At 39.7% G+C, this 26,322-nt stretch overlaps 1 protein-coding gene across 1 annotated transcript in view; it reads left to right on the top strand.

Moving 5' to 3' along the window:
- Positions 1–26,322, top strand: part of THSD4 (thrombospondin type 1 domain containing 4) — a 279,492-nt gene that overhangs the window by 225,846 nt on the left and 27,324 nt on the right. Inside the window, exon 9 of the mRNA XM_064668708.1 lies at positions 23,259–23,434. Coding sequence (XP_064524778.1) covers positions 23,259–23,434 — 176 coding nt within the window. The remainder of the gene's footprint in view (positions 1–23,258; positions 23,435–26,322) is intronic.

A 26,322-nucleotide genomic window follows, 5' to 3' on the forward strand; every position in this document is an offset into this window, starting at 1 on the left:
TGTCCTTCACTGCTTCAGATTGTACTTTTGGTCAAATATTTTCTGATTCTACAAGACTGGCCATTAATAGAAGCTTTAAAAATTTTTGGGCACCTCAAAACTTTCAATTCAATGTCAGTTTTAGAAAAGACCTGATGAGCAGAGAAGATTCTAATTTTTTTCCACTTAATTCAGTTCAGTTAGCATTGGTTGCTCAGTTCTAGATACGTTGATTATCTGAATTAACAGTAATTTTAATAAATTGCTCTCTGTGTGGGCATGCTTTAATTCAAAACTAACACAGGTCTACTAAGAGCATTGTGTTTCTCACCATGGATTTAAAAACAGCCTCACTGCTGAAGTGTCTGATCCAGACCTATCCAGGAAAGTGCTTTTCCATGACTGTTGTTTTATGCACAGAAGGTCAGGGGCTGATCAGACAAACATGCATATTTTAGCAGCTCCCCAGTTCAGTGCATGTGAGTGAATGTTACACTGATTGCTGACAGATTCCCTCAGGATTTCTGTTCAGACCCCTTTGCTGGCCTGAGATGTTCAATAGGTTGCGTTTCCTTAAACCAAAAAGTGCACTACTGGGGTTAGTTGGTTTTGGCAAAACTTGTTTACATGCTGATTTTTGATCATGTCATGGTCTTCCTCTGCAAACTACAGCTTCAGTGTGTGTGTGTGACCTACAACCTGCTCTGATTTTGGGTCCTGATAATTCCCTTTACCACAGCCAGTGTGACTAGCACGTCCTGTGTGAAGGGTTCAGGGCGATGGTGAAGGGACATGAGGAGTCTCTGTTTAGGCCTGGAGATGACAGGAATCTTAGCAGCATGTTCTGTCAAGAAGTTTTGCATCAGTCTGTGTTTGGATCTTGCCCTTTCTGATCATGTGCCTGTCACAATGAGCATGGTTTTCCCCATTAAAAAAGTGACAGCTAGGATGAAGCTTCCACTGTGTTACATTTAAGTCTCTGTCCTTCCTTCTGCACTGTTGGTAATATTCTGTTTATTAAACCATTCCTTCCCAAAGGGTAATGCTGGGTTACAGGGCACTTGAGCTCACTGTTGGTGTTTGTAGCCACCTGGATGTTTGTCACATAGGTGAGCTCTCTCAGGGGTGTGGAAGGTGGGATCTGTGGTGATGAACACAAAGCCAGGGAGAGGGGAGGATCTTTCACCTGCCTTTTTGAAAACAATATGAGCTCATCATCAAATTTAAAAGAAGAAGAACAGAAAAATTCAGAACTGAAGAATCACAGTGTGACATCTTCACATAAGGTATAGGATGGGAGGCATCCTGAATTCCACTGTGGACACTCCTGGACCTGTAAAGGGGATTTCACTTACAGTCAGATCCAGTGCTTCTTGAAATCCTTGCAGGTTATGTCAGTGTTTGATCTTTGGAATCCAGCCTGTGTTTGAGGAAAATGCATAAGTTGCCTTATGGTACCTTAGGAGAATGAAGACTAACACAAATTTGCTTCTAATGCAAAAGAAATGCAAAAACTAATAGGAGACAGTATATTAAACCAGATAGAAATGTGCAATAGCTGCCTTTCTAACATTTCTTACCTGTAGTTTGTTATTAAGATGCCTGGTTCTTCCTGCACACACACTTACATATCCTTTGAATTATTGTCCATAAAATAGTTTCAAATGGTTTTTCTTCAGGGACAGTTTCTTTCACTAAATAAATGTTCATCTTACTGTGGCAAACATGTATTGTTTGGCTGGGGGTGATCACCCTCCTAAACCCCTTGAAGCTGTTAAGACTTTGGACGAAATTCAACCCTTGTGTTAATGAATTCAACTCCACTGAATCCAAGTTGCACAAGCATCTTACCTCGTGTAATGACCTGGAGTTGAAACACAATATATCCAGGACATTATTCTTTGCTGACCATATATTTTTTCAGTAGTGGTGTTGCTGAAATAATTCCAATTCGAAGTTCCTGGCAGGGTTATCTTATTATACTGAATTCCAAAGTAACCTTTTCCCTTCTGGCTTCATTAAACAGCTTGTATCTACCACTCTGTACAGTGGTCTGTAGGGCTCCAGGCACATTTTGAAAACATACAAAGGAAATGCTTTCTCAAAAACTAGTTTATTCTTTTTTAAATATCAAATGGCAGATCTTTAAAAAAACCTTTACTAAAAGACAGACCTTGCTACTGCTCTGGGTGAGGGGAAGTGCTCTTTCCTCTGCCTCAGGAAAGTGGTTGAGCCTGGATGGCTGGGTCAGCCTGTGTGTCACAGCTGTCCCCCTCTGTCTTACAGACCAGTTTTCTGATGGCACTTGCCATCAGTATTTTCTCTGTTGAGCTTCTAAATGAGTTTCTCCTTGTTTGCTGCTGGTGGGAGATCTGGAGGGAGCTCTGGGTTGGGATGCTGAGCAAGAAGCCTGGGAGCTTCGTGGCTTTCCATCTGACCTGAACCTGCAGGAGAATTCTCTGTGTTGCTGTTTTTCCAGGTAAACAGCTTCCTGGCCTTTATCCTCTGCATCTTGAGGGAGAATAGGAATGTTTCTTTCCATCTCCATGTGCTGGCTGCACTTTTGGCTCATACCTGCTCGTTGGTGACAGCGGTCATGACCAGTTTGGAAACTCATAGAAATCCTGTTTTCATTTCCTGTGTTTCCTAGTTCTGCCATCCTTTGGCAGAGGTGGTGTTGTGGTTTTTTTACCCTTTGTTTGTAAGCAATGTTCTTATGAAAACAGCAATCCCCAGGGCAGAGCACCAGCTGAAGCCTGCTGTTGCTTTGATGACCTGCCCTGCAAATACATCATCTGAACAACAGCCAGCAGCAATGAGTCCCACTGAGGTGCTTGTTTCATAAGTTCTGTATTAAAAGAATGTTTTTTTAACTTCTCTTGAAATATGGAAAGATTGCTTTGAAAGGAAGGGAAAGGGATAAAGAGAAATATGCAAAATAGTGCGAGGGAACTGAGAAAGGCTGGTTGTTCAGTTTGCCTTGTAAAGCACCCAGCAATCTGGTTGCTTATATAACTTTGCAAACCCCCTTGGCCTGGAAGCCTCTGGAGAACTGACTCTGCAAGATTTTTAGTATTTCCTGCTTCTTGTCAGACCCCAAAATCTTTAATTTCAGCCTTTCTCACATTGTTTTGATTATACTTCTGTTTCCAGCTGTAGACAGAACTAAGGAACTTGAATGCAAAAATTTCAAAGAAATGCATTAAAACATGAAAGAGATGGGCTGTTTGAACAGTTTTTATTAATCTGAACCCAATTAATGTGAACTTTTTAGATCTTGAGGCTTTGGATTATTTCTGTCTTCTAGTTGATGACCAAACCATCAAGTAGTTTCCATGAAAATACTCATTTGAACAGCACGTGGTGTTTGGAATATCAACACATGATTTGTTCAAGGCTTCTTAAAGCCCCCTGAACAGTGTGTGCTAATTGAGCACCTTCTGGTACAAAGTTCATGGCAGTGACCAATATTTAGTAACATGGATCCTCCTCTCAGGAATGCAGCTGACTTTCAGCTCCTCTCCATTCTTCCTTTGTCTCCAAGATGACCAACAGGGGACTGTTTTGGAAATGCCATTTATTCTTTGGAAGTAATTAGCTTTGTCAGTTAATTGAAGTCCCTCATATGCAATCTGTTGCTCAGTTGTCTTTTTACATGGAGTAAACACTATTTTTTTAAGTTGTTATCAAGGTGTAGTCATTGGTGTGATAAAATACTTTTATCTTCTTCTTATAAATTTTAATTTAAAAATAATTGTGTTCTCTGGCTTAGCTGTACATAAGGAGTGACCAGTGTCAATCCAAATTCATGAACGAATTCACAGGCGAATTCCCAAATCACATGAAGACACATTTCTTTCCTTTCTTGCCAAGAGGAGAGGTTGTTACTAATTTAAATAGTTGTTCAAATGCTACACAACCAAACTTAAGAAAAAATGGTTGAGAACCTGGTTTCAATTGTCACAGATATTTCTGTACAGCATTCTTTGATTCCCTAATCTTATTTTATTCTGACCAAAATTCTCTTTTGGATAGTGAAAAACCTTTCTTTGTTCCTTAAGCATCTCTTGATCTAGTGAGATAGAATGTGTTCTTACATCTTTGATTCTGTAAAAGAAACTTTTTTTTTTTGCTGTTTCTTCTCTTATTTCCCTTTGAACTGCTCAGTTTCAACATTTTTGGGTTTTACCCTTTTAAAAATCTCTTTTAGTAAAATAATCACCCAGTAGAAGTTCTACATGATTAGTGGCTTCATGGTTGGATCAAATAAAGAGATTTCATCTGCAGAGAATATTTTTATATTGCAGCATTAAATTCCAAAAGAAATCCAAGTCTTTTTTAATACAGAATATATATGGGGATTTAAAACTTGATTTATAGACTGTGTGATTAAGTTAGTCAAGGGAGATTAAACTTTATCCTTTATTTCTTAACTTGCCCAGTGTCTTTGTTTTCTATTGAATATTACTTCAAACACTTTGTGTCAGAAGAATTTGGGTGCTTAAAAGCCTTACAGACCCAGTCTTGCTTTCATATTTGTACCCACAGCAGTAGTACTTACCCCACGGTCATGACTCCTTTTTTTTAATATCAAACTGCTGTAATTCTGAAAACTTTGGTAATGTGCTTTAAAGATCTAGGTCAGGTGAGTGTCTGCTCTCTGAATATGGACTTATTTTTAATGAGCTACCCAGCAAAGGTTGCCAGCTTGCACTGCTGATCTGGGCATGGCTGAGGGACCCCGAGACAGCAGAACAGAATCTGTTGGCCACTGGTAACCACAAGGTGCTAATAAAGGGGTTTAAGGCCATAACTGTCCTCAGTCCCTCTCCTTCACCCACAGCCACCTCCAGCAGCAGAGGGGGAGCAGAAGGGCAGAATTCCCTGCCCTGAGTCAGCAGGCAGTGGGGGTGAGAGGTTGTGTGGCACGAGCCCACAGCAGATGCCTCCACATCCAAAAACTGTGTTGCTGGTACAGAGCGAGGAACAGCTGAAGGGAACTTAAAATAAGGATTCTTTGGAGGAGCTTCACTGAAATGATGGGAGGTGAAGCTCAGGAAGGAGCAGGAGCAGGACTGGTCATTGGAACCAAGCATGAGAACATTTAAATGATAAGTGATGCCAGAGCTTTGGAGAACTTGGGAAAGAGATATGTTTTGATTGGTGAAAAGAGATCTCATCATTACATTTTACTTGTGAGGAACTAAGGCAACAATGTCTTAGTGTATAATGAGATGTTCAGTCATACTGCAAAATAAAGATTCCTTCAATAAGTGGAATTATAAGTTTACTGTTGAATTTCTGTCATAACATTTTGTCATTCTCTTCTGGGCTCATATTGCAGAGGACTGGAAGGATTGGTTTTTCCTCAAGTGTCTGGCAGAGCTAGAAGAGGTTGTTCTATATTCAGAATGATAGTTCCTGTGATTTTTTATTTGTTCTTACCAAATACTTTTTCTTTCCTTTCCCAAGCCTAATTAACAGCAATTAATGCCAAGCCATGGAAATTGGTTTGAGCTTAAATTTGCATTATAAACAGACAATACCTTTCTTCAGCTGTCTTCTGACAATAAAAGGCTGAGAAGCATGATGCAGTCTTAAATTTTTATCAAGAGATTGTAACTTCCCAACATCATAATTTTCTGTTTTAAATTTATCAAAGCAACCTTTTGAGAAAAAGGTCTCCAATGTGTCAGCTGAAACATGTAGTCTTAAGAACTTGTAGTTTCTTCAGACTGTATCTATTGAGAGAGTGAAAAATCAATTTTTTCTACCACCCTCACCTTGCTAAATAGCACATCACAGTTAATTCCTAAAGCTTCCGAGTCTCTGGTTCGGGAGAGTTCCTTGGGGATTGTTTTGAAGCTGTTCAGACAGTCCTGATGAGCAGCAGACCTGGTTTGTTGCTGTGCCAGCAGTGAGCTCTGGTAGAGGGAGAGGAGTTTTGCACTGAAGCTGCAAAATTTGGGAGTTACATGCAAGCAAAGGTTTGTGAATGAAACAGAGGATTCCTTCCCCGTGCCTGTCAGTGGGAGCTCAGGTCTGAGCAGTTGTGCAGGGGCAGATTTTGGAGAACTACAAAGGAAAATCTCGGAGTTTTGTTCTGTTCTGTTGGTTCCCAAAGAAGTGTCGAGTGTCTGTAATTTAGTACATCACCACAAACCTTACAGACAGTTTAATTCAAAGAGATTAACAGGAGAAATTCTATTGATGTGTTCAAGTTAACCTCGAATTTGCTTGTCCTGCCAGTGGCCCTTTGCAGTGGTGCTGTACAGCAAACTGCCTGGGTGTTCCTGAGCCAGGAGAGCTGTGTCCCCAGAACCCAGGGAGAAGTGTGGCCCGGGATCACACAGCCAGGGGTGTTCTGATGGGCACTTTAGGAGGGTGCACTTTGCATCTTTGTTCTTTCCTTTATTTGTCTTCAGTTAACAGACTGTGCAATGAGCACACCAGCAAGTAAAACACAATGTTATTGTGAAAGTAAAACCCGTCTGTTACTGAAGAGACTCAAACGCTTCAGAAACCAGCAATGACTCTCTGTGTGCACCTTGGCAGATGAACAGTGTTTTGTATTTACTGAGAAGCAGGAGAGTTTGATACTGACTTAGATTTTGTTTGCTAAAGCTGAACATTAAACTGAGGAACAGACCAAAAAAGGGGTCTTAAAATTCCCTGTTCACTGTTGTTTTTCGGTTTAGATTGTGTGCCATGTCTTTAACATCCCCACTGCACACATTTTTGAAGTAAAGGTGAAATCAAATGGAATAATTTTTTTCCTACCTTGGAATTTCTCTAAAGATCGAGGAGGCAGAGACAGGGAATGTGGAATGGGATGTGAGCATTTGTGTTTTATTTCAATACCATCCCTAATGCCAGTGAAGCAATAGAAATTTGGCACTTTTCTGGAGGTGAATTGATGAAGGCTTTTTTCAGTTCTTTAGCTTCATCATTTGTTTTAAGCTTAGAGACCCTCAACTCTGCTTAGTATTAAAGCATTAATAAGTTACCTGTCAGATTGTAAGGTGTAAAAATCTAAACCTGAGAGTGCTACTTGTTAGAACAAAGGAATATTGTGACAGAGCAGATACACTTCATTACACAGTGATGGTATAGAATTTTCTTTAGTGTTTCCGTAGTGCATTTTGTGTCTGCATCTGAGGATGCAGATTTTCCTGGCAAATTTGGTGTCATTAGTAATGGACTAGTGTTGTTTTCTTTTCACTTGGTTGAATTGTGCCATTTTTATTTACTATGTTTGAATTTTCATCCTGTCTTAGAGGTAGAATGAGTTAACACTGAACTGTAAGTACTGACTATGGCATCTGCTCATATGTGAGTCATCTGTTGCTCTGTCATTCTGGCATACTTAGGTCTTAAATTTGGTATAATATTGTATATTTAGAGTCAAATTCCTGTTGGATTTCGGTTTTAACAAGAACTGGTGTCTGTTATGCATCACCACCTACTTGTGCTTTTTCTTCCCTCCTCTGGTATAAAGCAACCATCCTATGTCTTTCTTCCCTTGAAAACTGGAAAATAGCTTTTAATGTCTAACTTGTAGATTTATCTCTTGTTCTCTCCTTCTAAGGCAGTTCAGTACCATCACTTGCAAGGGTGCAACTTCTGCTCTCACTAATTGTGCAGAATAATGGACTAGTGCAGTTCTCTGGGTCTGCATAAACACTGACTCGGGCAACTTCAAACTCTAAAAACACACTCTGTAGGGGAGGTTTTCAAGCAGATGTTCAGTGTTAATAGTAATGTGTTTAACTGACCTGAGGTGCTGAAGTCCAGATTCTGTCTTGGCATGTTGTGCATCAGATAAATTACACTGATCCTGTGCAGAGTATTGGGTGTCACAAGTGAGGGGGTACCAAAGGTGCTGCAGATTTGCATCCCCAGCAGAAATGATGGTGGAATGGAGTTTAATGTTTGTTGAGATCCTCATGTCTGTCATGATGATCCAGCTTTCTCAGAGTCCAAATCCATGTGAGAAAGATCCTATAACTGATCTTCTGAGGGATGGGCCAGACCTTTCCTGTCCTGCATGGTTTGGTGCCTGTGAGCATCAGCAGAGCTGCCCAGGTTTCTCAGTCTTCAGTAGATCACTAAGATGTTCCAGGACTATTTCAAGACACTGCCTCCTAAAGTTAATCATAAATAGCAATGTAACTTTTTAGAGTTTAAAATCCATTCAGCATGGTAAGTATTTCCAGAGAGAAAGTGGGAAGTGACTAAAAGTTCTTGCTGTGCAAAGCTGCTCTCCTTCACCTTCGCTCCATTTCTGCCCAAACCCACCACTGCATGGGTTTGTGTTTCGTACCTCCCTCCAGAATTTGGCTGTTGAAACAAAAGCTCCTTGGTTCTTTGAGAAAATCATCACAGAACGTGCATCTTATCTTCAAAGTGTTTTTCTGACATTAATTAATTGGATCCTCACGAGCCTGTGAGCAGGATAAGGAACAGCCTGAAAATGCCCATTAAGCACCTACTGCAATGAACTGTATTAACCTTTTTTGGAGCCTAACTGGATAAATGGTTTTTTTCTATTGCCTAAATAACTTTAGAAGTGTTTGCAAAGAAGGGCACAAAATTTAAAACTGCTTTTGAACTTTGAGCAGACTTTTATGCCTACGTGCTTGTGGACGTAGAAAAGCTGCTGTTCAAACAAGCAGGGGCAGATCCTGTGCAGCCTGGAAATTACAATGGTGCCATTGATTTCCTTGGGCCTGGGCTCTGCACATCAACTGGAAGGTCTGGCTCCTTGCTTGGGAAGTAAAGCAGTATGGAGTAAGCCCTGATTTGAATAAAGAGCTTTAAAACCTAATAATCATGAAAGTAATAATGCCTATAATGAAGATACACTTGGAAACAGATGGTAAAGATTTTGTGTGAGACAGACTGAAGAGAAAGACACACTAAATGAATGGAAAAGAAAGGCAAAACAAAATAAAGTCATTGGTATTTGTGGATATAACCAAATATGAAAATGGAAAATATTTTATCTCTCCACGGGATTACTAAAAGTTCCTTTGTCTCTCAAGTGACCATTATCTTAAACTGTATCTGACAGTAAGTCTTTGTAAAGGGAACCAATTTGTGTTTTGGTTTTTAGGGTGGGGTTTGTTTCTGTCTTCACTGAAGTTAATCAGGAAAAATGCTGTTAACCACTGAAGTCACTGTGTGGATTTGTGATAGGATTATAAATGAAAAAATACCCAGTGTTGAAACCCACTGGACTTGAAATATGTGTATATCAGTATTGTCCAGCAAGATCTTTAATATCGAGTTCACATTGCCAGTTCATGGTCAGATATTTTCCCTAGGATTTATGGTCCTTAAACAATGGAAGAATGATCTTTGATTTGGAAGTAAAGTAATTGTTAATTGAGTGGGTTGTGAACTTGGAAACATTTAAACAGTGATTTTTTTTTTAAGAGAAGACAGATAAATATCATATTGAAGACTATGAGTAGTATTTCAGTCTGCAATTTAAACAAGAAGTGTAGCTTTCCCTGTATCAGTCCTGTGGTGCCTTCCTATTTAGTGCAGGCAGAAATGAGCTCAGGAATGGGAGAAAAGCTCTTGAATAAATGATTGATCTGTTTTGTACATTACCTCAAGGCAAGGTTCCAGTAACACACTGTCTTTTTTGGTCACTGGCAACCAGGGGGACAGTGGAGATTGTTGTAGACACCTCAGAGTGCAGGAATATTTCTTGGTTTTGCCCAGGCTTTGCCAGGGATCTGTGGGTGGCTCCTGGGCCTGTGTGTGTGCTTGCCAATCACCCAGTGAGAGGCTGCAGCTTTTGGGCAATAGGTATAGAAGATTTTATCCTCTAGAAATTTAATTCAGTTGTGTGCTGCCCTTTTTCTGCTGCATTATTATTCCTACCCTGCCTAAGTAAGCTTTGGAAACCATTATTGACTGTTGATCAGTGCACTGAAGATCTTGAGCTGTGTCCCAGAGTGGTTAATGTGGAGCTCAGTTTTGCTGAGGCACCCACCATCCCTCTGTTCTGGAATGGAGTGACTGAGGAAAGCTCTTAGGAAGCCCCACTGCCTTTCTCTTCACGGTACATTTACAAGTGAGAAGAAACAGTGTGTTTGTATCACGTGTTTGAGAAAAGTGTTGAACATCTCCTTTAACCTTTTTGTTGCTTTTTCAGTTGATTTTGCTTGTGGGTTGGCTTGAGGTTGTGTTTGGTGGGGATTTTTGAGCAGAAGAGACTGTCAGTGCAGATGTCTGCAATGATTTTATTGGCTTGAGTGGAAGAGATGTTGTTTGATCAACTGGTTATGGTTTCCTTGGATGAGGTAGGCAGGGTTTGTGTTTTAGATTAGATTTTTTTAGGCAGCTAGTATAGAAACAAATAGAGAAGGTAAATAGAAAAGAAATAGAAGGGATGGAAAAAGTAAAGTGAAGAAGATGCTAATTGAAAGGCAGTATAAAGGGAAATACCAAAACCCATTCAAACAAAACATTCTACCAATACATTCTTTAAAACACTAGTAAATATTTTAACCTGAATTTATATATCTGTCAAAAGTCATCAAGGAAGTATCTGGGGGTTGATGTTTACTTGGCCTGCTAATAATCATCTCTGATAAAGGCTTTTTTGGTTCAGTTAATTTGTTCAAACTTTTCTGGTGCGTTTTTGTAAATGTAGATGACTCAAGAGCTTTATTGAAGGACTGTATCTCAAATCCAATTGTTTTATATAACATAATGGCTGCACAAGGGCTGCAAACCTTAGCAGTGACCTCCAGGCCTGCTGTGCTCATAGCACAGGCCCAACCTCTGAAGGATCCCAAAGCCTCTCCTAAATTGACTTTCTTCTCTCCAAACACCTGTTCTTGGCTCTTTGGTCAGTAGTTAGACCTCTTCAGTGTTCCATTAGTCAGGAATGAGAGGTAAATTGGAAGATGCAATGTGTGCTTCCAGTTTAACAGTCGTAATTCAACACAGGCCACCAGAGGTGTTCAGCAGATATTCCAGGGCTGGGCAGCAGCTTCTCCCAAGCCATGGCCTTTCCCACAGGACCACAGGCTGTGCAGATAAACAGCTCATCCACCAGAGCAGTGGCAGCTTGTTCTGTTCCTGGCTCAGGGGGTGGGAGGGGTTTGTCCAAGGTCCTGCTCCCTGGAATACAACTGCAGCAGCAGTGCTGGGGTTTATGGCCTGGCAGCGGCCTGGGCCTGTAACCACTTTAAATTAGGCCAATCACTATGGTCTAGTCCACAAAAAAACTGGATTAAGAGGATTGATTTCTCTATGTCTGCCCTCTCCCTGATAAAACTCCTGGGTTTGCCTTGAATTGTATTGAAATAGGTTGTGTAAAGTTGAAGACTTTGGGAAGGATCTGTGCTATCATCCAGTGGCACAGAGTATTTCCTAGACATGTGTAACCTGTTACATTACAGTAATTGTTTAGTTTGTGTTTATAACAGGAAACCAGTTTAAATGACTTCTGGGAGGGTAGGTATTTAACAGGCTCTTTACTGGTAGACAGCATTCATAAAAAGACTTGCTTATTTATCTCAAACTTGGAAAAAAAAGTGTTCCTAGCTCGGTATGAACTAGGTGTGCTGGATGTACTTTTACAAAAAATTAAATTCACTGTTAATGTAAACAGTGTGAGAAATGCTGTCTGAAATGCAGAAAAAAAATAGACTGTGGGTTATATTAATTTAGGTAATTAATTATTTGGGTATAGTAATTTTAAACAAAAGGCTGTAGCTAATCACTTTTTATAGTTCTGAAAAAGTGATACTGGAGAAACTCCATTAAAAGGAGAAGATAGAGCTTATCAAACTTTAATAAGAATTAATCAGAGACATAAAGAGAAGGATTTTTCTTTTCCAAGATGGAATTTTAAAGGAGAAATTAGAAATTTGCTGCTGAAATGTTGGATATTTAATGTTCAGCATGTTAAATTAATTTCAGTCATATTTCATGGTTTAAGAGCCTGTATATAACAATTTCTGTTCAGTGTATTGATCAGGAGACCTCTGGAACTGGTGCAGAAGGTCCAGAAGATGAAACTTTAGGAATACTAGCAACAAACTGCAGAGCAGTTTGCAAGTGATCTGCTTGCACAGTGTGGGGGGTAGAAAATAAGTAACTTCTTGCTAAAAGAAAGAAAAAAGCAACTTTCTTGTTATTAATATATTCTTTCCACATATGCTTGGAAAAACTTAAATTTAGTTCCTGATGGCAAAATAATTATGTAGTTTGTCCTGGTTGTACTTAACTCATTTTTTTCTATTGTGTGTTTGGAATCTGAACTCCACTGTTTTATCTACGCTGCAGACAAAATACTGCCATTAATTAGCCAGACTTAGTGATCTGGGCATAGACTCACTACTTGCAAATCCATATTTTTTCCTGTGTTTCCATGAAAAAGGTTGATTGGGGAATTTTTTAGTTTTTCTTCGTTAGCTTAATAGGTAGCTTGGGAAAAAAAGAACAGTGATAGAATGAGAAGTGATACTCTGAAATGATTTGTGTCTGGAATAATCCTGTGTGCTGCTTTTTGTGAAATATTACAGTCATATTCTTTGTTGTTCTTGGAGCTATAGAAGTCATCAATAAAATGTGATGATTTCTAGGTTTGTCATGTCTGTGCATTTCTGGGCTTATCTCCAGGTATCAGTCGTGTGTTTCACATGGTTTGATAGCTTTGTCAAATAAATATCAACTCAGTTCCATCCCAGGACATCTTTGTTATGTTTAAATGTGTGGACTGACATAAACAATAACATGTGATACTGGGCCAAGCCTTTATAGCCAGAAAATAATGCCTGAGAAAGTGCATCCCAGTGCTGACTCGACTTGCTGTACGTCCAGCTTTGCTCTGACCACCCCGCCTGTTGTGCCAGCAATTCCTGTTCTGGCAGAGCGTGCTCAGGTAAATGGAGACAGTCTGTAACTGGTATTTGTATTGTTTTTCTTTGCTGGGAGCTAAATACTCAGGAGGATCTGCTATCAGTTAATGTCAAAGCACCTGTATCCTTACCATAGTGGCCACCAAATTAGTCAAAGCCAATCTTTCCCACCCGTAGTAACCTCTGATCTGAGTTTGGCTTCAGTCTCTGTGCAGCCCTGATCTAACTTGTGTGCTGGGCCCAGCTCTGAGTTTTCCCTGCCCTGCTGGGCCAGCTCAGAGAGCTGTGGGCTCAGGCTCCAGTCTGCTGTTCAGTAGGAGAAAACTATTTAAGATCTCTCCTCTGTCCTGTTGTTGGCTCTGGTCCCAATGTTACTGTATTTGAGACTCCAGTGTCTCTGTCAGACTGACCTGCAATCAGACAGTGGCTCTGAAAGCCTCCAGAGAGTGGCAATGACAGACATTGAGCCAGAGGAATTCATGGCTAGGCTTAGGGGACCCAAGAGTGCTCTCAGATCTGTGTGTTTTGAGTTACAGTATTCAACTTTACCACACAGAGCATCCAAAATTCTTGAGAAATTCCACTTGAAATTCGAAACAGTTTAGGAGTATTCATTAACTCCAGTTTTTCATTGCAAGGACTAAAAGCTATTTAGCAAACAAAAGAGGCTGTTATGATTCTTTCTTCTTTAGCTTTTGATTCTCATGAGATACAGTGCTCTTTTCTGCAGAGATGTCACAATCTGCTTTTTTAGCTTAGCTGTCATCCAACTATTCCAGTTCTTGGCAGTTGTCAGGAGTGCAGAGAGGTACAAAACATTTTTTGTTATGCCAGCTGGAGAAAAGAGTGGGGTATTTACACATGTGCATTTCACTAATCTAACCCTTCTGACTGAACTAATGTCTAGATTAGAAGATAATTCAATTGCATTTATCTACCCATAGGATTTTTGCCAAATGTGAGCTGAGTTTCTGTGCTGGGGTAACGTGCAGCTGAGCTGTGCCAGAAGGCTCAGCTATCATGTTCAGAGCCATTAACAGCCACTCCGATCAACTTCTGAAATATAAGAACCAGATTCCAACTGAAATTATGTAACTAAGCCAAATACTGTAATCTGCAGATTCAGTGGGAGCTGCATGCCTAAAATATCACTTGCTATATTGGAAATGTATCCCTCCTGGAGACTACCAAGTCCTGAATGTTGTTTGTTATGTATTTCTAAATAATTCTAAATATTTCTAAATAATTGGTTTACAGCTATTGCCAGTGGAGAGTATTTCCTGATGTTACTGAGGTAGGATAGGACATATGTTGCTAAGAATTCAAGCCAAGCTTTTTCACTGGGCTTAGACTGAAATTCTGGTTGTTCCCAGTAAGAGCTGAAGTCCTGAGACTGCCACTTAGAAACTGTAACCTTAGTTATGCCCTGCCTTCTTTAAATTAAGAAATTAAGGATGTGTAAGTAAGAATGGGAAAGGGCTTTATGAAGTTCTGTATAGAAAAAAAGCCCAAAATTCTGAGTTAGATCCTGCTGATGAATTCCTTTGTTCTTCTGAACCACAGGAGCTCCATTTGAGGTGCTGCATTTCCTGAAAACAGAATAGTAAATGTGCAACTGCATATACATTTAACATAGTTTATGTACAGCTACAAGACATCCAGGATTTTTACTCCAGTTTTAGTGTGTTTTAGTGCTGTCCTTTATCTTCACATTTCATTTCTCTTAGTCTACTTTTGGGCCAGTCCTTCTGTCCTTCATCTTCGGTATTTTCAGGCAGACCTGACCAATGGTAAAATGACATACAATTGACAACAGCAGAATATTTACACTGACTTTAGTGAAGCTGGAAATTTAGTCATTCACTGCTGCCCCTTCAAGTCAAGGGAAATTTCTGTGCAAGTTAAAAGAGCAGGAGCTTTTTTCAGGTCTTTAATAGTACTTAGTAAAATGTATTTGAGGTATGTAGTTATAGAGAATGTCTAGGTAAAAACAAATGGAAAGTTCATCTTTCTTATCATGTAGTGTCGTTGTGTAGATTAATTGTGTGAACCCCTTTAGTTCAGCTCATCTGCAGAATAATGGAACCTGCTCATTTTCAGTTTTTGTTGCACTGATTCTTACCTTCCCCAAGCTTTGGGCTGCCTTCTGACAGTTTGTCTCTCACAAACTCCAGTGTAGGGGCTGTGATAGACTACTCCTAAAATGCAATAAATGTGTTTGGGAATGATGTCATTTCTCACAGGACTTTTTTTACTCATTGCAGTCCATCTACTTTGATACAAATTGGAAATTGAAACTCCCATAGTGAAGAACTAGGTTGTTGCATCTTTAATTGTGGTTATTGAGATCCTGATGCAGTGCAACACTTGCATATGTAATTAACAGCACGTAGCATTAATGCCTCCACACCTTCCTGGCTTCATTAAAGCCTGTCATGCTGAGGAGCACTAAGCAGGTTTTTGTGTTAGAGACCTCATAAACATAACACTAGCATAAAGACAACTTCATCTCTGTTGTTTCCTCTTGTTCTTTCATTTGCTTTCCCAGTAAATGTTAATATGTCCTACAATAAATGCTTTTACTAACTAATTGTATGCTCTGGGTAAGAATACTCTTTAGAGTATTCTCTAATTCTCTGCTGTTTAGAGTAATATCTCAACATTTGGGATTATTGCCTTTGAGTAACCTACTCCCCATGGAAAGCTTGGGAATCATGTAAGTGTTATTAGTTTTGTACTTAGGAATAATATTATTAGAAGTCTTCAGTCACTCAAAATCACCTGCTTGAAAAATGGGAGAAGGCTTTTTACCAGAGCAATTTTAAAGAAGGGAAGCAGTAATGGGAAGAAAACTGAAAATGTAACTAAAGATGCAACTCAGAAGGAGTGCTTATGCCTTGCAGTGCAAGAATTACCAAAATGCTGAAATTCTGCTTTAATTAACCTTTTTATTTGCATCATCAAATCTGCTTCATGAACTCCCTGTTTCAAAAGCTGCAGGCTGTGTACAGACAGAGGTTTGCAGTGTTAGTCTGGCAGCTGGGTGATAGGATGCAGAACATTTGCTGAGTGAGTAACACTACGATTTCTGTGAGTTTTCCAAAGGTGTGTCGTTGTATTCTCAGTGTTGCAAACTGCTTCCCACTGGGATCCAGTGTGATGTGTGGGAGAGCAGTAGTGACACTGAAGGGTAATAAATGCCCTGTTATCACCTTTTACAAATGTCACATGTCTGTGTGATTATTCTGCAGGACGTTGTGTGTGCCAGAGGCTCAGAAGTCAGAATGAGAACACTGTGCTCAGAGAGGGGGTTTCTTGCCTTTTGCTTCTCATCAAAAAGGCACAACAGAAGAGGAAGTGTAGAACAGCTGATGTGCTTTTGTGTCAGTTGGCTGTAACTAATACCTAGCAGGGAAGACTGTTAAAAACCACAGGGAAATCCTGCATCCTGCCCTGGTAGAAGCTCAGGACACTTGCCTTTGGTGACGTGCAGACTGAATCTGCAATTCGTTTGGAGATTTTATTGAAGTTGTTGAGATTTGAACCTGCCTGGCCCTGAATAGGTTGCACAGCTGTATGACAAATCAGGGTGTTTTTTTCTCAAAGCCCATGTTGTTTATTGCAGCAGAAGTTATTTGTCTGTTCTGCTTTGTTGCCCCAGCATTTTCCTTGAGCTGGTGCATCACCGTGGCTTTTGGAGTCAGAAGCATAAAAAGGAACAGGCATAACTGAGTGAAGAGGAAGCTGCAGCAGCAGGGGAAATTAGAGGGCAACAGTTTAATGAAGACTCCAAAAGGAAAATGACTGTTTGCTGCAGTGCAGAAAATGAGCATTTCTGTTTGCAATGATTAACTGTAAACCTTTAAGAAAGTAAATAGTTGTGGGTTTTTTGCAAGTGGGAAAAAAAAATTCACAAATCTTTTGAAAGCTATAGTGGGATTTGCTGCTCTCAAAATCGTTAGGAAATGCATCCAGAAGATGGCTGCTTCCTCAAAAATGGAACAACTTTAAATTAAACCTAAGACAGCAGAACCTGTATATTTTGTACTTGCTTTTTTTGACACCATCATGGTGGAAGGATAAAACCTGCCAAAGTAGGACCTCAGGACAAACTTGGCAGGACTGGTTTAATGCAATTCACTGTTTCAAATTTATTCCCTTATGGAGCAGAATTTCTTTAATATGATAGGTCCCTAAGGAGAATATCAAAACAACTCCTTGAGCAGGATTAGGCTGTTGATCTGAAGTCTACAATTAATATTTTAGATAAGAAAGGAAACTTCATAAGCCTTTCCTTGGAAAGAAGAGTATACTCGAATTATCATTTCCTTGTAATAGTGCTGACAATCTGGTGCTTTTATCTAGTGTGTGCTGTAACAATATTTAAGCAATTGCTTGAATGCAAATGTTAGCAATAAACACCATGTGTCGTGTTTAATTTGCAATGTTATGACTACTACTCAGTTCATGGATAACATGCAGCAGTACCTTTGCAAAATAAGCATATGCCCAGGCTATTCAAAGCTGTAAGCAAAGATGCTTGTTGTGTTTCTGAGAAGTAGATTTTTAAGTTCCTAGTAAGTGAAAAAATGAGTAAGGTTTGTTAGGATAGGGGTCTATATTACAGGGTAGCTGTGTAGTCAGACAAACTCAAAATTTCAGATGCTTCCCAGACCTGTACAGGAGTAAGTCTCTAAAATTTGGATACATGTGCAGAGGGTTCTGATTCCCAGGCTTTGAAAATGGACTGAAAATGCCACTACACCTGATTTACTCCTGGTTTCAGTCCAGATCTTAAAACCACCTGACAAGTCATGTTATACTTTTTTATTATGTTTGCTTCTGGTCCTCCCTGGATTGAGTAGGAGTGGAGGCAAACACAGGGGGTTTTTGTCCTAAAATTTGTGTTGGAAAGTATTCTTTTGCATGAGGGTTACATAAGGTCATCTAGCACTTCTCAGTGGAGAGTCCCACTCTATAGTCTGTGTCCTTTTGGGACAGTTCAAGTGACCAGTAATGGCTTTGAACTTCCAAGATAGTTGGAAGTTCAGCAACCCTTTGCCTCAGCTGTGCAAAGTTAGAGGGTGCCCCGTTTTTGTCACAGGAGATCTGCACCCTTACCCTGTATGACTTGCCAGTGAAGAAACTAAATCCAGTGCAAGAGGTAAAGGTGCTCAACCTGCAGAGACACTGTCTTCAGGTTTGGTTTGTACAGTCTGATACTAATTTAGAGCCCAGTCAGTGAACTGCTGACCATTTTCTAATATCCTCTGTTGGCTCTGGAATAAGGGTTTTGTAGGATCAGATTGTTAAAATCATTTGATTCTTGCTGATCATGAGATCTTAGCCCTACTCATATTTCTTGAATTAAGCTGAGAGTCCTGTGGGAGCTTTGCCATGACCTCAGTAGGAGTTTGAACTCAAAAACTCAGAGGCAAATAATAGATAATTCAGTTCATGCCAAATTTATTCTTAATGCTCTGTAACTAAGGTGTATTCTAATAATCAGCAAATATCTATCCTTTTGGAAAGGAGTTATTTCAGAGAATCCATTTGAACTAGTGCATATTTCATTGGACTGTTCCAACAACCCCCTCGCTTCCAAGTTTCTCTTTCTGTGAAGTTCCTCATGGTTTGTACCATGAAACCAACTGAATTCTCCCAGGAGATTGCCCAGGGGGATCTGGGTGGTTTGGTAGCACGAGATGCACCATCCTGCTCTGATTTTTATAACCAGTGTGTGAGTATTTTAGATTCAGTTCCGAAAGCCCCATATAATTTATTTTTGTGCAGGAAACATAAACAGTAGAAATTGGGCATTTCTTTCATGTCTTTGATCATAATGCTTATTCAGAACTAGTCTTCTTACTTACTGCAGCTGTATCTGGGCATTTTCTTTAAACATGCTGGGAAGGTGGTGTTGTTTCTACAGAAAGCTGGTATGGCCAAGATATTCTTGCATTCTAATTCAACTGAAACAGCAACTAAAAAAGAAAAGGCTTATTAAAATAAAATATTAAAAATACGCTCCAAATATGATGTGTCACGTAAAAATTGTGCTAATGGTGTAAAAATAAGATAGTTGCCTGTCAGATGCTTTGGTTGAATTGGCAGCTGCAAAACAAATGCAGCTTGAGAGCCCCACTCTCCTCTCCCAAATGCCTGTTCTTGGTGCCTCCTTTGAGGACATTTATCAAAGAACTTTTTAGTGTCTTATCAATCTTTGACTTGCACCTTGAGTGCATCTGCAGCTTGTCCAGGTTCCCTGGATTAAATCACCCCCAAGACATTCCCAGTTGCCTTCAGCAGCACGAGCCTTCCCTCCCATTCCCACTGCCACAGTTGCAGACGTGCATCCTCTTCCCAGCAGAGAGGAGTGTTCCCTGCCTCGCTCTCTTTGGGTCAGGACCAAATGAGAGACCCTTCATCGGTTTTGTATATGGGAAATAACTTTGATTCTGTCTGTCTGAAGTCTTATTATGGTTTGTAAAGCAATTAAGTGGGACTTAGGACACTTCTCCCAGACAGAACGGCCTTAGGACAGAAAAATGTACTGTATTACTCTGGATATTAGTGCTGTTGCCAGATTTGAGAGGTTTCATTTTATTATTGGTACTGTGCCTATTTTGGGTGGAAGTGTACTGCAAATAGTGTGGGTATTAGGCCCACACATAAAATATTTCTCTTCAGATATGGTTAGAAAAATGGGAGTCATTCAGCAAGACATTTACAAAATATATCAAACTGCTTATATGGAAATGCTAGTCAGAGTTTGTATCCTGAAATACTCTGTACTGCTCGTGCAAAACATTATTGAAGGCCACTGTAAACAACACTGTTTTAGTTAAAAAGCCGTTTCAAAGATGAAAGATAGATTAAATGAGCTACAGCCTGTATGAGAAATTCCTCATGAGGAATTAATGGTAGAGCTTTTCATAATCTTTCATGCTTTGGCAAAAAATATTAGCACCATAAAAATTCTTCAGGGGGCAGAGTTGAGGTGGTAGCTGCAGAGTGATCAAAACATAAAAGAGGAACATTTTCCCTTTTTATGGAGAGGCCTCTTTCAAATCTGTCATATGATGGATTTGAAATGAAAGTTTAATGTGCTCGCAGTTTCTCAGACAGCCATCTTTCTACAGCTTCCTTATTAATAACAATTTAATCTTAGCCAGCTCTTGCTTTTTTCTGAGCTCTTGATAATTCATTTATTTGTTTAGCATCAATCTAAGAAAAAATACCCAGACCATAAAGTTGAGGAAGTGTTCCACATTAATAAACCAACGTAAAACCAGTCTCCAATAAATTCTGCAGAAGTGTTTAATCCACAGTTGCTTGAATTAAAAAGCAACAAGTGTAAATAGTGTATAAATAGCAAGTAACCAATGAGGCTGGGTTTCATATTTAACCTGTGTGCAACAGTGTGTGAGCCATCATTTTTCCTCCCAGCCCTGTGTGGGTAATGATGAGGCCGTTTACATGGCTAATGTTGTATAAAATCTTTTTCAGCTCATGTTTATGGTGCAGAGACTGTTTTGTGAGTGTGTCAGTGAAGTCTGAAAAGGTGGGAAGTTCCCATGACTCAGTCCCTCCAGGTTTGTGTGGGTGCCTGTCCACTCAAATCCATAGAGGATTTTGGACAGGGAGAATTACAAGTCTTAAACTTCACCCCTTGAGGCTCTTTACAGGACAAGTGCTCCAGGGCCTGTCCTATGTATTTCCTTGAAAGTAAACTCTGTCAGCAATATGGGCTTCTTTCTCACGGGTTCAGAGCTGGTGCTAGCAGCTGCTTTAATCCTTCACCTTTCTACATCTTACATTTTGTTCAGAACCATAAAAAAAAAAAATTCTTACAGTGTAGGAAGAAGGAAATGCAATAATATAAACTCTTGTAAATAAAATTGTTTACTTTTATACCCATTGTATTCAGTTTCTACCTTGTTTTCCTTTAAAAACAGATTCAATACTATTTAAATTTTTTCTTGCAGAAATTGGGATACTAATAATAAAGACTAAACTAATTTAAATTTTAAATTTGCAGATTGCACATTTGTTTTTCTATCCTTTGTTATGAAAAAGTTACTTTGAAAAAGTGGGTTGCTGAGTCCTTTGCCTGTGTAAGAGGTGTGACAGTACTGGTTTGGTGCAGGAGTGATTCATAAATCCCATGTGACTGCAATTCAGATGTTTGTTAGTTATTAGATAATACATCAGTGTTGCATACCTCAGTTTCTGCATAAGGCAAGCCAGTGCAAGCTGACTTGAAATCACAGACAAACCTGAAAACTGGAGTTGGTTGGTGTTTGAAGACTGATAAAGTCACACTTTGTGTAATGAGCCATTGCTCTTCTATTCATGACAACAATTGTAAGGACATAGAAGAGACCTAAGTGTGGTGGTATCCAAGCACTGTTTACAGAATTTATCAAAAACCACAATGAAGTCATCTGCTATAAAAGATTTCAGCAATATTAAGCAAATTATATAGTTGGGTAGTCACCAGCAACCCCTCCTATAGGGGAAAAAAGACTTTCAATGTTAAACTTTAGACAAGGACACTGGCAGTGGCACTGTCCCTTCACACAGGATGCTCTGTCCTGTCCTTCTCTGCTGGATTGGCTTTGAGCCTGGAGAGCAGCTCAGTCTTTGGTAGGGTCCAAGGTAGAACTTGCTCTGTGCATGAAGATACTGATCTGTCCAATTCCCTGGATTTCGTAGTGACCCTTTAACCCACATGTCTATATTTGCCTGCATCTTTGTCTGTAACTATGGAATTTTCACAATACAGGGTTTCTTTCAACAAGGAGGTAGTCAAAGAGGAGTAGTGGAGTGGTTGACGTGCTTTGTGAAATGTTGGCAGTAGTATTGCACTTAAAATCACATATTTATATACAAGAACAGTGTTCCTTGCAGGGTGGTTCTCTTGCTGTCCTTTTCTATCCTAACATGATGTCCCTTTACACTGACATTCTGTGGTGTTTTTCTCCACACAGTCACGCTGGTGTTCACTGAGAGGCCTGCAGCAAAAGCAGAAAGACTGCTTCTCTTGATTAATTAAGTCAATTCAGATGTCTGGAATATGTACAAACAATTTAAGTTTCTTCTCTAATGTGCGTTACTTTGGAATTAATGGCATAAATTTAATTTCCCATCATTTAGGCCATGCATGTAGACTTCTTAAGTTTTTCCCAGTAACATGAATAGTTGTGTGTAGTTTTGAGAGCATTTTAACTGAGTATCACAGTTGCTGGGACATGGCACAGAAGAAACAGTCTCTGGAATATCTGGATCCTTGACCCTGAATTTTTGTAAGTTCAAAGCTTGTACCTTGAATTTACATTTTAAAACATAAATTACCAAGCAATATACAACCAAGGGTATTAGCAAATTTTGTTGTCTGTTTTAAAGTCTGTACTTAACAGCAAACTTTTTTGTGATATTAGAGAAAGGGTTGTGTATTTCCAGTGTGCTTAAACAATGTCTGATGTGGTTTCAGCCTCAAGATATTACTATATTTTTAAATAATATATAACCAATATTGCATAAAATTATGCACATATATGTGCAGGAGTTTCTGACCTTAAGGACTTAGTCACATAAACAGATAAAGGAAGTAGGAAGCAGAAGGAACAGAAGCACCTGAGTCACTAAAGCAGTGACTTGCCCATGATAACAAAGGGAATGCACTGCCCAGCTGGATATTGGATCCATATTTTATCCTTCTCTGACAAGTATCTGATTTGCAAGTCACTTTTTCTTATGCAAGAGAGCTCATCATTCCAAACTGTGCTGCAGATCAGGGCCCTGCAGATGTTCTGGCAAAAAAATCCTGTTCTGAAAGGGAAATGGAGGCACTGACCAAGCGGCTCCATGAAGAATAACTGGAATATTTTAGCAATTCAGGATATTCCTGTGTCCCTAAATTGTTTGGTGCTTCTACACTGTGTAATGTACTGATTTCCTGTGTCTGACTCAGTGTTTTGTTCTGCCTAAATCACAAAATAATCAATTCAATGGGAAGAAAGTGGAGGAAAACCACTTCCTTGGCACCCGTACGTGCTCAGCGTGTGCCGCTGCCTCACTGAGAGTCACATGACCACCTGTGACCAGAGAAACTTTGGTAAAGTTTTCCAAACTGTCTTTGATTCTCCTTTCTTTTCCTGCAGCATAAACATACAAAGTGTTCAGACAAAGCTTTCTAAGATTGGGTCGCCTTTGGGGTTTTCTTTTTCCAGAGCCACTAATCCAGTTGTTCCTTCCAGCAGCTTCGTCCCTTGGCGTTGGAGAATCCCTGACAGTGTACTCTGCTCCTCTGGGGGTTTGGTTGGGCACCAGAGTGTGAAGGTGATCTCCTCTGACCCAAGTCCTTGTGTTTGTGTCCCATCCCTGCAGCCCTGCGGAGCCGCTCGGGACGGTCCATCATCAACGGGAACTGGGCGATCGATCGGCCCGGGAGATACGAAGGTGGTGGGACAATGTTCACCTACAGGCGCCCCAACGAGATCTCCAGCACTGCAGGGGAGTCGTTTCTAGCAGATGGCCCAACAAATGAAGTCCTTGATGTCTATGTGAGTTAGTGTTCAGATTAACCTTCCTGATGGAAAAACAAAACGTTCCGTTCATTGTTAACATGCGACACTGAAATGACACTCAGTACCAATACTTTGTTACTTTAAGTTTGAAACATTGCTTTTGTTATTTTACACTTGTTTGCCGTTGTTTCCATCTTGCTCCAGGTCATAGGAAGTCTAAATCAAGCCTTATTCCCCTCAGAGTTTACTGATCCAGTAAACCCAATTTTACTTGTTCAGTAAAACAGATAAAACATACAAATGTCTGAGGCTTTTTCTTTTTTTTTTCTTTTTTTTTTTTGTGAACTGGATTTTCTCTGGATACTTTTCTATTGAAGCAAAATTGTTTAACTGGAGCAAATAGTTTAATTTTATGGTGAACAAGCAAATACCTAAGCCAGACAAGGCCTCTCACAGAGGGGTACCATCTCAGTTTCCTTTAAAAGAAACAATGCAGAAAACCTACAGAACGTAGGATTTGCAGCAGGGCAGATTTAAAATGAAGCTGTGCTAGGAGACTATAGATAAGAGCTATTTGAGAAAGGAAGAGAAAAAGACAAATTGTGTCCAAGAGGGAGAGATCATATTGAAAAAACTTGGTACTTCAGATGGGACAGGTTTTTAGTTCATCATACTGAAGTAAAAAATATAACTGGAATTGATTACAACTTATTCAAAGATAAATGGTGTGTTCTTAGATCATACACTCCCACATAGTAAATCAATTTATTGAAAAAAACCAGTTCAGCTGATTATATGATTGTTTCATCCAGCTCTGGCTTTTTTGTCCTTGAGTGCAATATGGGTGGAAAATTGAGTGTGCTGGGTCATTTCATAGAAGAATTAATAGTAACTACCCTGATTACCAAGCTGGGAAAAGTTAAATGTTGGCAGAGTTATTCCCCATCTGCTATATGGTGCCTTAATAAAGCAGTGTCATAATTATGCTAACGTTAGAATCATTAAGGTTGGAAAAGATCTCTAAGATCATCTGGTCCAACTGATCCAAACTTCTTTTCCCATTGATGGCAATGTACAACTGGCAAAAGCCTGGAAAAATAAGTGATTGGGCTAGTTCTGCAATGCAGACTCTTATGTTTTTAAAATCCATGTGTCATTGTGCAGTTACAGGGTTTGTGAGCTGGGGCTTGGCTGTAAGTTTTTATTGTCAGCTGATTGATGCCTAATATGTAATGACCCAGAGAGAGAAGGGTCAGGAAATGGATTAAACAGATATTTCCAAAGCAATACCATAAAAAAGCCTGAAGTTTAAATTTATGATAGTGTAATGTTTTAGTTTAGGCTTAGTCTCTTTCTTTTCTTTTCTTTTCTTTTTTTTTTTTACTTTGCAGTGACTCTTAGGAGCTGACATGATGGGCACAGCTTTATCAGTTTGCTCTGTGGCTGCTGGTGTGGATTGCCACATCTCATTTGGCTGGACTCTTATCTGAGATGTTTCTTGTTCATATGAGGAATACTACAATTCATTATAAGATGATAGTTCACTGTCTTTTTTAATGTAGTGTGGAAAGATAAAGCTGGATAGTGCTAGATGAAAGAAAATCAATCATCAGCATGACACAGCCTCTCTTATGGGTTTGAAATGTGTAGCCATGCAGATACAGATGTCTTTCTTCAGACTTTGTCTTGCCTGAATCATGCAATTCTCTTTTCATCCATACTCATGATCTTTATGCTCTGTGTAGCAGAATGAAGAGATTTGCAGATGGGAACTCCAAATGGCTTTCTGTCCTGTTTGCCTGAGATCATGCTGTCTTTCTTGCACTCTGAAAATGGAGAGGAAAAAGCTCTCTGATTTACAGGAGGTTATAACAGCAAGATAAAGAGATGCAAGTTCTGTCCAAGTGTGAAGTAAATGTTACTACAAAGACTTAGGTCCACTAACTCAGAGCAAACTATTCTATCATTGCAGGAAAGCTGGGACATTATACTAATTAGGGACTTCAGCAGTTAAACTCTTTATAACATGTCTGTCAGTTGTTTTGAGAAATGTGATGCTAAAACCATATGAACTACTGGGAAGTTGCTCCTGGAACCATCCAAAGAGCAGAGTCCTGGTTCTGGAAGGGGCAACGTACTCTTCTGCTGAAGTCAGCTCACAGTTCTTGGTTCTCTCAGGACCAAACACAAAGAGGGTGTATTTTTTGGATAACAAAATGACATTGGAAGGACCAACCCTTACAAAAAAATACTACAGGCAGTGCATTATTAGATGATTCAGAAAAGTGAGTGATCTCTGAGGGACAGGTTTTAGAGGAACAGCTATTATACTTGGCAAGGAAAAAGTGATTCTGACACAAGGAAAAACAAAGGTCTGAATCCCTAGTTGGTATTAATTGATGTGATGAACTTAGTGAAGCCTTGAAGCGTTAATTGTGCTCTGCTGGGTCATCAGGCCATTAGCATAGCATGACTTTTTTCTTTTAGGTCCACGGATTGTCAGAACCAAGGAGCTAGTGCAAGCTCTGCTGTTTGCTTGGAGGTTTTTTGGGTTGGTTTGTTTGTTTTTTAAAAAAGGTACTTGGAGTGTAATCTGAGGCTTCTACCAGACTAATCCCCACTGAGAGTTCAGGACTAAAGCATAAGTATCATTAGAAGCAGTACTGAAGTAATCAAAGCAAAAGCAGTGAAATTAGCAGCTTATGATAGCCCTGCATTCCTAGTGTGAGAATGCTCAGGCTCACAGCAACAACATGACAGGAGCCAGTTGGGTATGGAGTGTGCTACTGACAGCTTTAAAAAGCTGTTATAAAGTCAAAGCTTGCTCAGGTCCCATTCTGCCTCTGCTTAAACAAGCATCCCAAAGTAACAGCCACTGTCAGAGCCTGCCTGGTGTCAGCTCACATGGGCCTGGGTGGCAGTGC

This window comes from Pseudopipra pipra, chromosome 12, assembly GCF_036250125.1.
Source record: "Pseudopipra pipra isolate bDixPip1 chromosome 12, bDixPip1.hap1, whole genome shotgun sequence".
Lineage (NCBI taxonomy): Eukaryota > Metazoa > Chordata > Aves > Passeriformes > Pipridae > Pseudopipra > Pseudopipra pipra.